This window comes from Mus pahari, chromosome 6, assembly GCF_900095145.1.
Source record: "Mus pahari chromosome 6, PAHARI_EIJ_v1.1, whole genome shotgun sequence".
Lineage (NCBI taxonomy): Eukaryota > Metazoa > Chordata > Mammalia > Rodentia > Muridae > Mus > Mus pahari.
The window spans coordinates 86,729,672-86,743,623 of NC_034595.1; the positions used below are offsets into that span (position 1 = coordinate 86,729,672).

Sequence of the window (13,952 nt, forward strand, 5' to 3'; positions counted from 1 at the left end):
AAGAGGGGGCAACATTTGGAATGGAAAATAAAAAGGAAGGAAGGAAGGAAGGAAAGGAAGGAAGGAAGGAAGGAAGGAAGAAAGAAAGAAAGAAAGAAAGAAAGAAAGAAAGAAAGAAAGAAAGAGGTAAGATAGTCGTTCTAGGACAAGACTACATAGAGACCTTGTCTCAAAAAACAAAAATAAGTAGATAGACAGACAGGCTGGCAGACAGACAGAGAGAAAGAAAGAATAGAATATCAAAATATCCCAGGAGAGTAAGCATAGAGACATAGGCCTGTGATCCCTGGCTTTCGGAGGCTGAGGCAGGAAGGTTACAAGTCTGAGACTGATCTGGGCTGCCCAGTGAGACGCTATCTCAAAGAACAATGGAAAATTTAGGCAAATAGTAAGTCACTTTCCTGAGGCCTCTCTGGCTGGAGGGGCAGGCAGGATGAGGCTCAGGGCCTGGCAGCTGCTGCGTCTTGAGAGGACGGCAGGGCCCGGACAGCCTGAGGTGTCTGGAATGTTTCTGACAGGTGTGGGCTAGGGGCCTGGCCCTCAGAGCCTGGAGAGATATGTGCCCAGATTAGGCACTGCCCTCCCCACAGAAGACTTAGCTGGGCCCCTTTCCTAAATGGGGACAGAGTGGATGTGCCTCTGTTCCGTGGCCATGGGATAAATAGGGCACCCAGAGAGACAGCCCAGGTCCAAGAAAGGCTGATTCTAAGGCTGGAGCGCCCTCTATCTGCAAGAAGGACACCTTCCTCTTCAACCTCAACCGGCTGTGCTTGAGCCCAAAGAGGTATTTCTGAATTCACCCCTGACACACACACACACACACACACACACACACACACACACGCACACATGCACGCACGCACACATGCACGCACGCACACATGCACCCATCCACCCAACACCAGTGTACAGGTTCTATACCCAGAAGTCCTAAGTTTACTAGGACATAGGATGAGTCTGGACAGAGCACTGGCCCCTGGCAGCTCTGCCCACAGCATCTGAGCCGTCTTCCAGCCACAGGACACAGTGACACAGCATCAGGTCAGACTGATGCAAAGTGGGTCAGCAGCGGTCATGTGGCTCCTGTCCCCACTTGCTGTTGACCATTGTCCTATGACCACGCCTCCCAGAGACAGGGCAAGGAGACAGGCAGTCTGTTGGGAGGCTCCACGGTATAGCCTGTTTCTTTAAAACAGTGGTTCCCCCACCTCCCTAACGCTGTGACCCTTTACCTCATGTTGTGGTGACCCCCACCTATAAAACCATTGTCATTGCTACTTCATAACTGTAACTTTGTTTCTGTCATGAAATGTAACGTAAGTAAGACCATCTGTGATGGTCTTAGGGAACCCCTGTGAAAGGGTCATTTGATTCTCAAAGGGGTCTCCACCTACAGGTTGAGAACCACTGGGTTGGAGGGACCTGATATGGCGGGGCCCCACAAGGCTTGTGTTCCAACTCTGCCCGTAATAAAGAGCCTTCGGTGCTGTTGAGACAACCCCGGGTCTCATGTGTGCTAGGCAAATGTCCCACGCCCAGCCTGCACCCCAGCTCCAGGGGGAAAAACCTTTAAGTTCCCTGGGGTGACTTAATTGAGAGATAAAATTAGGGACAGAAAGCCAGATGTGGAGGTGCATGCCTGCAACCCCAGCATTCAGAAGGCTGAGTCCCGAGGATCTCAAATCCAAGGCTCATGTGAGCTACATACTGACACCCTGTCTCCAAAGAAGATGGAGGAAGGAGCTAGGGAAGAGGGAGGGGGAGGGGGATGGAGGAGGACAGGGGAAGGAGGAAAGAGGTGAGAAAGAAGAAGCAGCAACTAGGCTTGGTAACTGCACACTTGTGACCCTAGCACTTGAGAGACGGAGGCAGGAGTATTAGCAGTTTATGGTCATCCTTGGCTACATTTCTAAATCAAGGCTAGCCTAGGCTACCTGAGACCCAATCTCAAAACTTCAATTAAAAAAAAAAAAAAAAAAAAAGCAGCGATTATAAGCATCACCCTGGGGAGTTATAGAGAGAGGTTTGGAGCTTTCGTTGGTACCAGCCCCTCAAAGAGGAGTCCAAGTCCAGGGTCTTGTCCCTGGTGGGCCCTGGGAGTACCTCTGTCAGCTACCCGAGACTGGAGTGAACCTCTGAGCAGCTACGGTGATCAGGACCAAGGAGGTGTTTCCCCACCTCAGGGACATAGCAGCCCTGCGGAGGCAACCCCGTGTACGGGGCCAGCCCTGTGTGCTCCCATTTTCCATGTGAGGACAACTGAGGCTGGCAGTGGAAGTTCTACCAGGGGGTGTAGCTAAATAAAGAGCAACACACTGCTGAGGCTGGAATCCTAGTCTACGTCCATCCGTCCCCCAACTCACCACAGCTACTGTGTCTCCACAGGTACAAGAACGACATCCGGATCGATCCCCGCCTCTTTCCAGCCGGCAAGTACCGAATCACCAACAACTATGGGCTGCTGACCCTGGAGATCAGGAGGTAAAACACAGACAGAACATGGCCATCCCCCATGACGTGGGTACCAACACCACTGAGGCTAACCCTGGGCTCTGGTACCCGGGTTTAGCCATCCTCAGAAGGCCTAAGGGACCAGGGGGAAGCTTGGGGATCCAGCAAGAGAGCTCTTGCCTGAGGTGCCAGGGAACAGAGGACACCAGGGGGCTCTCCTTGGCTTGCTGATGGAGCTGGAGAGGCGCCTCCTCTCACCTACTCCATCGGGGTACCCCGGATGGGAACCGTCAAGCTTCTTTGGGGCATACACAGGGCTGTTCTGGCTGGTGATGAGACCCAGGCCTGAAACAGAAGATCTGGGCATTATGCCTGACTCTTGGCATGGACTGGCACTAGGCCTCAGCACAGCTGCTGCCCGGTGTGAATGAGGAGAGAAACCCCGTTCGTGGTTTTTGACGTGGAGATGTCAATAGGGCAAGAGGCAGTGCCTGGAAAGGGGCGCAGACAGCTGGGTTGAATTTCAGCTGCTATGTGACTCTAGGGAGACTCGCTCCACCTCTCTGATCTTCTGCAGTCTGTAATAACAAGGCAGTGTTGTTTTCAAAGCCCTTTCCCTTGAACTGGTGTAGGCCAATGTCATATCCCTAGTGTTTCATAGAAATCCAGTGACCAGCTCAAAGACACACAGCCCTGGGTCTTCCCTAATGTGCCATAGGTTCCTTCCCACCCGGGGCGGGGGGTGTTCCTCGAGGAGCCTAGCATCCTATGGGGTTTCCCCTCCCTCCTTTTCAGGTGCACGGTGGAGGACTCAGCCACCTACACTGTGCTGGTGAAGAACGCCTACGGCCAGGCCTCTTCCTTTGCCAAAGTCCTCATCCGCAGTAAGTCCCTCTGTCCCCAACAGGCCAGGCCCCACAAGCCCATGACCAGCAGACAGCCATGAACCTAAGATGGCACATGAGCTGAGTGAGACTGGGCACCTGGAGGCCTTTGGACTGAGAGAGCCTCCTCTCTCAGACTAGCAAGGCCAACTAGGTGAGTTGATGGCATACGAAGGAAGCCCTGTCCCTGGAGAGTGTGTAGAGAGCCACCAGGAGGAGAAGTGGGGATCCCCCCCAGCCCTCAGCACTCATTATGCATTCAGTATATACAGTCTGCCTCTGTCCTATGCTAGCCTTGAACTTAGCTCTGTCCGCAGGGTCATAACAGGCATGGGTCAGTCACTAAACTTTTTGTGTCATATGTAAATGGATCAGGAAGGGGGTCTGCCCTATAAGAGGAGAACAGAACAGACTGGGTTTCAGGCCTCACTGCCCCCTGACAGACTGCCAGGAAGAACCTAGCCGACTGTTTCCAGTGATGTTGACAGCCCGTCTCCATAGCTTGTTGGAGCTGCCCCCATGAGGGCCTCCAAGAGAGCGAGCCTGGAGCCAAAATAAAGGATGCATGCGCTTTCCTCACCCACTTCCCGCTGCCTCTCTTGGCTTCCTCCTGTGTATTTTCCTACCCTCCTAGAGGTTGCTCCCTGAACATTCAAATGTCACAATGTACAGCAGGTTAGACTTCCACCAGACCTGGGTTCCCATCCTGACTCTGCCTTAGCTACTGTGGGGGGCCTGGAAACCACACCCTACTCTACTGTGGAGCCCTGAGCCCTCCTCTGATGCTCATGACTGCCCATAGGCAGTGAAATGATGCAGATAAGCTTGACACACTGCCGCCGCTCTTGGGAGAGGATGCTGTCTTTTGTCCCTCTGTGAATGCCATACCTGGCTTTCAGGGCTTTGGAGTGAGAAGCCCTATGTAGTGTATTCTCTATCTCTCTCTCTCTATTTCTCTCTGTCTCTCTCTGTCTCTTTGTCTCTGACTCTCTAAATCTCTGTCTCTGTCTCTCTCTCCCTCCCCCTGCCCAACCAGGGCAGCTGTCCGGCCCTGCCCTCCTTGCCTGTCACAATCTTGTTAGACTGTCCTTTGCAGTCCTCTACAGTCTGTGCATTCCTGAGATAGCTCCTGGAAGGCAGCTGTCCCCATCACCCAGCCAGGTTCTCCGTGTAGACATTTGAGCTGCCCCATAGGCTGTGCCCAGAGTGAAACCCAAGGTCATACACTGTGTCCCCCTATCTAGCCTCCCTCCCTCCTTCCATACCTCTGCCCTTCCCTCCCGCCATCAAGGCCAGCAATTCAAAGATCTCTGCTAAAGGCATGGGCTCACAGACACTACTGCTGCCCTCTTCTGTCTCCAAGGTGACATGGGGGTCTCTCTGCGTGTTCCCGTGCTGAGAGACAGGACTCTAGGTTCTAACACTGAGTCCCCCATCAGCTCTGTGTATCCCCTGGAACCTACCTGTACCCCTTCCAGACCTCATGCTGGGGGCCAGAAGAACATCACAGACTACTGGGGCTAGCCTGGGTGACTCGGCCTCAGTTTCTCCATCTGTGAGAATTGGCAGAGTTAAGCTGGGGTTAACTCTGCTTGTAGCTGGCTCTGGGGGTCAGGTCCACTTCACTCTGAACGTCCAGCCGACCCTATCAGTGATGAGACCTCCAGAGTCTCTGGCCAGGATTGTCCCCTTTGAGGGCAGTGTATGATCCCATCAGCAAGTTCAGACAGAAGAGGAGAATCGGCATTTATGAAGCACCTACTGTGTGCAGGGCACTGACTAGGGGCTTTATGCATGAAACCCAATTTGTTCACAACCTACACCATTGAGGAGCAATCACAGCTCCTATTTTGCTGAGGAAGAAACTGAGGGACAGCAACATAAAAGGGTTTCCCCAGAGCTGCTTCAGGGGCCACTGACAAGTCAGAACTCAAACCCACACCCACAATCATGTCCCCAAATGTAGGAGGATTGTGGGGTCTGAGATGTCTCCAGCTACATTTGTCTTCTTTGGCAGCTTACCTGGGGAAAGATGCTGGCTTTGACTCGGAGATCTTTAAACGTAAGTGGGCTGGGGGTGGGAGCGGGGTATGTGGGATCCCCACCGTCCTTCTCAGACGAGTTACCATCGCTCTCAAAGCCTATCCTTTGGTGGAAAGCAGTCACAGATGCTGATCCCCAACTGACATGTTGACTACTGGTTTCCCCATCCCACCCCAGGGCGTTTTCCCCTACTGCTGTACCTATAAGAACTATAAATCAACAGCCATGGTGGTGCACACCTTTAATCCCAGCACTCAGGAGGCAGAGGTAGCTAGATCTCTGTGAGTTCGAGGCCAGCCTGGTCTATAGAGAGTTCCAGGACAGCCAGGGCTACAGAGAGAAACCCTGTCTCAAAAGGAAGCAAATAACAAACTGTGAATGGGGACAGTCCAGAAGAGTCCTTACTCCCATTTAGACCCAAGACAGTCTGCTGTCTCCAAAGACCTTGATCTCATGTTTCTGTCCCAACCTAGGATCTATGTTCGGCCCCAGCGCGGAGTTTACATCGGTGTTGAAGCCAATCTTTGCCCAAGAGAAAGAGCCCTTCTCCCTGACCTGTTTGTTCTCAGACGATGTGTTAGAAGCTGAGCAGAGAATCCAGTGGTTCAGAGATGGTAAGCCCATGGCCTTCTGAGGCAGAGCCCTGATGATTCCCAATCCAGGGACAACACACAGCCCCACCCCAGAGGTCAGTCACGCCCCCCACCCAGCACATGTTCAGAATAAAGAGCTCCTGGGTGCCCCGGGGAAAGGGCTAGATCAGGCTACTCTGTGAGAGCAGAGGGCAGCTGGCCCTCAGAGCCTGTCTGTGACCAGGCCTGAAGCCTAAAGGCAAGGAACGCAGCCGCCCTCCCCGAGGCCGCCCTCCCCGTGCCCTTGCCTTGAGCCCAGGAAGGTGGCACCTGCTGGGCAGGGCAGAGTGGGGGAGCCTGAGGGACAGCTGCAATAACAAGACGGATGTGTTTTCTCAAACCTGTCTATCACTCAGAACAGAGTGCTGACAGGGAGGGAGGAGGAGCAAGAGCTCTTCTCCAAGGCAGTTCAGGGCAAAGCCGCTCCCAGAGCGCCACTCGAGGTCCTGCTCGGGGACCTGAGTCTCTCCGCTGACCTCTGCCCCCTCTGCCGTCCTCACCGTGTGAGACCCTGACCATTTACAGGGCTCTCATCTCTCAGTAAGGCCCACTTCCTACGTGGATAGAGTGCTTGCCTATCTATCATACAGGAAGCTGGGTTCTATCCCCAGGACCACGTAAGTGGGACGTGAAAGCGTGTGTCTGTCATCCTAGCACGCAGGAGTCAGAGGGACACATAGGCTACTTGAGACTTTATCTCCAAAAAAAAAGTCATTACTTCATCCGCTGAGCCTCCTTGCTGAGTTTCTGTACTCACCCAGGCTCCTTCGCTTTGCCACAGCCCTCCTAGTCCCTCGCCTCCTAACTGCCTTCCTAAACCATTGCTCTCTCCTTCGGCCCCACCCTCACTGAGCCCTGATGCTGTCCTTCAGATCTCTCAGAGGAGAGATTAGAGCCCACTTGGTCAGATCCCTGATAGTCCTCAATACCCACCTCCACCCTTGACCTGAGTGAGCCTCAGCCTTCAGCCACACAGGCCTCCCGTGCACCTTCTGGGGTCTCCAAAGCCACAAGCATCTATGAGCTCCTGGCTGAGGCCAGGATCGCCCGTGAGTTCACACTGGACCCTCTTCCCATCCACAGGCAGGCTACTGAGGTCTTCAACACGCAGGCAGATACTCTACGCAGACCGTCAGGCCTCCGTGAAGGTATCCTGTGCCTACAAAGAGGACGAGGGGTTCTACACAATCCGAGTTTCCTCCCCCTTTGGGCCGCAGGAGCAGAGCACCTATGTCTTTATAAGAGGTAAAGTGACCACTCCATCCAAGGCTCCTGTACTCTCGGAACTTGGGTTCCTCTGCCACGGACCGGGTTCAGTTGCCCCCCCCCCTCAATCCATGGCACTCCTCTACTATGAGGATGCCGGTTTGGTCTCTAAGGGTCCCTACAGTAGCATCCTGTGGATCCAAAGGATGGAGCCAAGTCTCCGCAGCCTTCAAGAGGAGATGTGGTGGGGACCAGGAGTGGCAGGGACCAGGAGGGAGGACTCTGTACGGTGTTGGAAGGCCCTCCTTACTCTTGATGTCTTGACCCTGTCTATATTCGGCCGCCAGCATGGTCACTCTGTGAGCTGGGTAACCTTGAACATATGGCTGTACCTTTGTGAGACTCAGCTTCCCACCCCCAAGATGGAGTTCACTCTGGAACTCACAGATTAATTATGTCAATTGTTCAGGTGCTTGGTGTAAAACAAGCACCCGATAAAGATACTGTTGCCCATCCCGGATGCTGCTGTCTGGTGGGGGCCAGGTTAGTCCCATAGCACTGGCCCTCCAGGTCAGAACAGAGACCCCGGGGGACTCAAGGGAAGAGGAGATCAGACAAATTGGGGGGACAGACAAATGGCCTCGGGCTGAGGATGAGCCCCTTCTTTTCCTGGGTTCAGATGCTGCAGCTGAGAAGCCAGGAGCCCCAGGCTCCCCACTAAATGTCCGGTGTCTGAATGTGCATAGAGACTGCCTGACCCTGACGTGGGTCCCGCCCAGCGACACCCGCAGCAGCACCATCACTGGCTATTCCATCGAGATGTGAGTGGCATTCTGATGTGACAGGGCCCCTTGGGCAGGGTACTGACTAACAGCTTATGGGAGGGTGGGGCACAAGGGGTAGAAAAAGCACGCTTCCGCCGGGCGTGGTGGCGCACGCCTTTAATCCCAGCACTTGGGAGGCAGAGGCAGGCGGATTTCTGAGTTCGAGGCCAGCCTGGTCTACAAAGTGAGTTCCAGGACAGCCAGGGCTGTACAGAGAAACCCTGTCTCAAAAAACCAAAAAAAAAAAAAAAGAAAAAAGAAAGAAAGAAAGAAAAAGCAAGCTTCCTGTCAGGGCTCTCATCTGTAGCTCGTAGTTTTGTCTACACCACTTTGAGCTCCCAGCGAGTTGCAGGTACGCACCCATCCCGGAGCTATCTTGGATCTGTGGATGAAATACATACACACATTACTTTATTTTTAATAAGCTTTTAGCTCAATGGCTGGGCACTTCTAAGCCTCCTGTAGCTAGCACGCCTTTTTCTTTCCGCCTAACCATTGGCCCCTGGCATCTTTATTGATAGATCAAAAACCAGTTGGGGGTGGGGACCTTCAGCATCAGTAACACAGATTCCCAATCAAAGCATCAGAACCAGCCCCCCACATTCATCCCTGTTTCTCAGGACAGGACAAGGGCCCATCTGTAAGGAACAGGTTGGGGACAGTGCAAAGGTGTCCAGATTCTCAAATCTCTTTCACGTTGAAGCCTAGAATTCTGGGACAAAGTGTTAAGTACTTTGAAGCCTGGACACCTATACATTTGGTGGCTAGGTCAGACGCCAGAGACGGACGCTCAAAGAGTGTGGAAGGGTGGGCAGAGAGACAGAATTCACTACTGCCTTCACGTGCTATAAACACTGAAGCTGAAGCTAGCAAGAAAACCAGGCAGGCCTAAGAGTAGAGGGCCCAGTGACCTCTGTGTGTGTTCCTGGGCCTCCGCTCAGTGTCTGAGCTCTCTGAGCTTGCATGCCCTGTAGAAGTTAGGACCCGCATCCTCCTCCCAGCCCCATGCTCCTAGAAAAAAAGACTCAGATTCAAAATATAGTCACAAATACCTTGGCCATATAGCTGGGTTTTTCTCCGACTAGAACCGTAACGTAAGATAACCCATTTACTCTAGCCTACATTCCGCCACAAGTCTGGTTACTTGTGCTCAGGTACCATTCATCTGTCTCCTTATATCTTCCCGCTGGATCTTTCCTGGCTCTATCCCAGAATCCTTCCTCCCTAAGCCATAAGCCATAGGCTTTTTAATTGACAGGTGATACATCCATACAATACAGAAGATATTCTTTCTACAACGCCCCATTGTGGAGTGGTTGGTAAGGACAGGGGAGAAAAAAATGGAGAGTAGGGGTGAAGGTCCCGTCATGGCATCAGGGACATAGCAAGCTCTTCCAGTCAGTGTGGTGGCAGGAGACGGTGACGGGCCTTGAGGCCTGGGCTGGAGTAAGGCTTCTAAGTGGGAGAATAAAACTCCCAGGGTCACAAGGCAGCTGCAGGTGTGCACAGGAAACAGACTGAGAAGAGCTGAAAGCCAAGATCTATTTCCACAGGTGCCAGGGTGATTCGGAGGAGTGGGTGTCCTGCCTTAAGGCCCCCGGGGGAACCTGCCGGTGCCCGATCCAAGGCCTTATTGAAGGGCAGAGCTATCGGTTCCGAGTGCGTGCCATCAGCAAGGCCGGCACCAGTCTCCCTTCCAAGGCCTCAGAAGCAGTTGTCACGGGTGACTACGGTGAAGTCCAGAAGAAGACGGGTGAGATCCTGAGGGGACATTGTAGGGACTCAGGCAGGGCACTCAGAAGGGACTGCCTCAGTCAGGAAGAGGTGGCCTGGTTTCCCCCTTGTAACTGCTGTGGCAAAGCACCTAATAGAAAAACCTAAGAACGGAAGTACTTGTCTGGGCTCCAGTTTGAGGGTACAGTCCATCACAGCAGAAGAGCTGTGAGCCCAGGCACCCGCCCACAGAGAGGCATGACCACCACTGGCCATCTCAGTTTCGTCTTTTTACTAAGTCCAGGGCCCCAGCCCAGAGAATGGTGCGGCACATGCTTGGGAGGGGTCTTTCCATTTCCTTTGACTCCCTCACAGACACCCAGAGGTTTGTTGCCATGGTGATTATAAATCAAGGTGACAGTCTGACACTAACCATCAAGGGACTCCCGAGTCAACCTCCAGAAAGCCCTTGTCTCAGGCAGAGAAGACAGTGCCTAGCCCTGGTGTGATGAGAACTCAGAGTTAAGGCTTAATATCCTTAATCTGATGGAAGAGGCACAGTCCTGTCTTTAGGAACCCCTCCTCAGAGAGGGGAGAAACAGCTTAGATGGCTGGAAGACACCAGACCCATTCCTAGCAGACACCTGTCCAAACTCCAATCAGAGCTGTTACTTTTTTTTTAAGGTTTATTTATTTATGAGTACACTATAGCTATCATCAGACACACACCAGAAGAGGGCATCAGATCCCATTAAAGACAGCATGAGCCACTGGGCATGGAGGCACATGCCTTTAATCCCAGCACTTGGGAGGCAGAGGCAGGCAAATTTCTGAGTTCAAGGCCCTACAGAGTGAGTTCCAGGACAGCCAGGGCTACACAGAGAAACCCTGTCTCGAAAAACAAAACAAGGGCTGGTAAGATGGCTCAGCAGGTAAGAGCACCCGACTGCTCTTCCAAAGTGCAGAGTTCAAATCCCAGCAACCACATGATGGCTCACAACCATCCTTAACAAGATCTGACTCCCTCTTCTGGAGTGTCAGAAGACGGCTACAGTGTTCTTACATATAATAAATAAATAAATCTTTAAAAAAAAAGAAAAGGAAAAACAAAACAAAACAAAACAAAAAAGATGGTGTGAGCCACCATGTGGTTGCTGGGAGTTGAACTCAGGACCTTTGGAAGAGCAACCAGTGCTCTTAACCACTGAGCCATCTCTCCAGCCCCAGAGCTGCTACTTGAGGTGCCCTCAAAAGTCCCGTGTCTGGGGGTGTTGGAGACACAGCTCTCCCAGCCCTTGGAGGCCACCCTGCTTAGGTTTGCCCCAACTCCATGAAGTCTAAGCACATAGCCCCTGTGTCTGTCTCCATCTGCTACAAGCAACAGAGCCCACTTTGGACTCCAAGAAAGCTAGACCCAAAAGGCCCATACCTAACACTGAATGACTGGGGCTGCCAGGCCAAGCAAGACCAGGCAGGATACAGAACCTGAGGTGACTTGCTGACTCCTGACCCCATCCCCTATGCTCCATCCTGCCTTCTAGAGATTCCCTATGACCTGGGCAGCAAGATCACCATCAGCAAGAACGATTTCGAAGGTATGTGTGAAGCCATACCCTGGAGCCAGCTCCTGCACAGCTCTGGAACTTGCAGAACAGGGAGCTATTCATGTTCAAGGTGTAGGAGGGTCTAACTAGAGGAAAACAAGCATGGGGCATGACTTGTAGACTGCCTGGCTGTGCTTTTCTGTGGAATAAAATGGCTAAACATGGAAGAGCCCTGGGCAAGGTCTCTGGGACTGGAGTCTGGTTCTGTAACTGTGTAGGTTTGCTGGATAAGTTAGGACAATCTCTCTCCCTTCCCCATCATCCCAAGTTCCTAGCACCATCTGTGGAATGCAAAGCTGAAATTAGGGGTCTTTGAGGGCCTTTGAGGGCCCACTCACCTCTCCCTTGATTGATGCTTCATTCCAGATGCTGTGACCATTCCCTCAGCCCCAACCAATGTCCATGCCAGCGAGATCAGAGAAGCCTATGCGGTTCTGAGCTGGGAGGAACCACGCCCCTGGGGCAGAGCCCCGCTGACTTACACTCTGGAAAAGGTACAGATGGGAATGAGGAACACACACACACGCACACCCCCCAGAATAGGCTCTGTGGAGGAGAAGTAGAATGTGGAGAGCCCCAGGAACAGCCTAGGGGTCTTCAGAGATGGAAGTTTACTGCCTGGAAGGGCCTGAGCAAAGCCTTACTCTGAGGCAGGAGGATGGACTCCATGGCCTTTTTATGGTGAAAGTTTAGATACTCAAAAATAATGTGCCCTAGAGCCAGACAGTTGTAACAATAATGGAATCCACTGGTTTCCCTGGCACCTCCCTACCTCCAGGTCAATGGCATAGAGTCACATTTAGGGGACAGCCCTCAAAGCCATGTTGGGTGGGAAGTGAGGCTTGTGTTTCTCAGGCAGGGGTGCAGGGCATGTCTAGCTCTAGGAAGCAATACTCACTAGGGACAGAGACAGAGCAGGAGAGACTGAAGGAGGCAGAGGCTGACAAGGCCAATCAAAGGACAGCATTGATGGGGTTCAGTAGGAGTCTGAGCCTATTTCCTAACCTCTGCAGTGACTGGGCCTCCTCCATCCTAGACTTGGAAGTCTGCCCAGGACAGAGGGGGTGAGGGGAGAGGACCACCCATAGCCAAGGCTGTGTGTATGGTACAGGACTGGTAACTGCAGCTCACTCCCCTCCCTGAAGGCAGGATCAGTAGACGTAAGCCATAAAGACTTAACTGAATCCATAAATTCAAAATGTCTAGGGAGGAACCACGGTCTCTGACAGTCCAGAGAGGGCCTCTCGTCACCTGACGTGTAAACAGCCCTAACTCTCCTGCCTAAGAGGACTGGAGATAATTGAAAATCTGTGGAGCTTTGTTTCCTGGGCTGTTGGAGTAAGATCTGACCTTGGGGGGGGGGGCAGGCTGCCTGGGCTCAAAGCCTGCCTCTGCTAGTCAGTAACAGGATGACCTTGAGCAAATAGTTTGTGTTCACCCTTCTGTGCCTCAGTTTCTCCTCCGGTACAGTATACCTAATAACAATATATACCTTATAGGTCAGATGCATGTGTCACCTGAATGTGCAGAGAGCAGAGGCCAGCGCCCAGGAGGTGCATGGCAGCGTCCACTGAAGCCTGTGGTGATTGTGTGTGTGTGTGTGTGTGTGTGTGTGTGTGTGTATGTGTTCTTAGCCATGACAGCCATGTGGGCCTTGGGGAAGAGCCAGGGAGGCAGGGTCAGAGGGTCCGCCGCACTATGGCTGTTGACCCTCCATCTTCCCAGAGGCTTGGGAGCAGTTGCCTTCTGGGCCACTGATGCAGAAAGTAAGCTGAGCTAGTACCGCTCACAGCCAAGTTTACTTGCCCTGTCCAAATCTTGCTTGATAGGTGAGTTCAGACATGTTAGCAAAAAAAATCTCAACACCTACGCTCCCTTCCTGGTGTGGAAATTACCATCCACCCTGCAGGACTTTCCTGAGAATTCATTGCCTTAGTCACTCATTCTCCCATGAGCAGAGATCGAGCCTAGCCCCGGGGATATGGTGGAGGTGGGGGGGGGGAGCGAGGGAGAGCTGAGAAACAATCTGAGACTAATAAATAAATAAATAAATAAATAAATAAAGCCGAGTCTATTGCCTGGTGGGGTGCCAAGGAATAAGACGTAAAGCAGGAGGCTTCTGAAGTCTTAGGTATGACTGGAGGCCTTCCCAGTTCTTAGTAAGACCTTATAGGAAGTAAGGAGCCAAGAACATTCTAGAACATTCCTGGTACAGGCTCCAGCAAAGTACAAAGGCCCAGAGATAGGACCTGGGCCGCTGGAGGGCAACAGGAAAAACCAAGACTAATGTGGAGGATAAAGGAAAGGAAATTATGGCCAGAGGGGAAGCAAGTCACAGGGAGGTGTTAGGTAACAGGTCGGAGGGACATGGGAGCTTGGAAGGGTTCTGAGAAGAGAGCAGCCTATGGATGGATATAAAAGGTCTCTCCGACAGCTAGTGAAGAAAAGGCCAGAGTGAGGCATGGTGGTGCACGCCTGTAATCTCAGCACTTAGAAGGGAGAGGCACGAGGATCAAGAGTTCAAGGCCAGCCTCAGCTGAGTTTTAGGCCAGCCTGGACTATATGAGACCCTGTCTAAAAAAATGGGGGGGGGGG

At 52.6% G+C, this 13,952-nt stretch overlaps 1 protein-coding gene across 1 annotated transcript in view; it reads left to right on the plus strand.

Moving 5' to 3' along the window:
- The window catches only part of Myom3 (myomesin 3), a 55,447-nt gene that overhangs the window by 8,662 nt on the left and 32,833 nt on the right, over positions 1 to 13,952 (plus strand). The window contains exons 6-14 of the mRNA XM_021200779.1: positions 2,386 to 2,481; positions 3,247 to 3,335; positions 5,353 to 5,397; positions 5,852 to 5,992; positions 7,094 to 7,255; positions 7,896 to 8,037; positions 9,594 to 9,793; positions 11,295 to 11,348; positions 11,724 to 11,851. Of these exons, the coding sequence (XP_021056438.1) occupies positions 2,386 to 2,481; positions 3,247 to 3,335; positions 5,353 to 5,397; positions 5,852 to 5,992; positions 7,094 to 7,255; positions 7,896 to 8,037; positions 9,594 to 9,793; positions 11,295 to 11,348; positions 11,724 to 11,851 (1,057 nt within the window). The remainder of the gene's footprint in view (positions 1 to 2,385; positions 2,482 to 3,246; positions 3,336 to 5,352; positions 5,398 to 5,851; positions 5,993 to 7,093; positions 7,256 to 7,895; positions 8,038 to 9,593; positions 9,794 to 11,294; positions 11,349 to 11,723; positions 11,852 to 13,952) is intronic.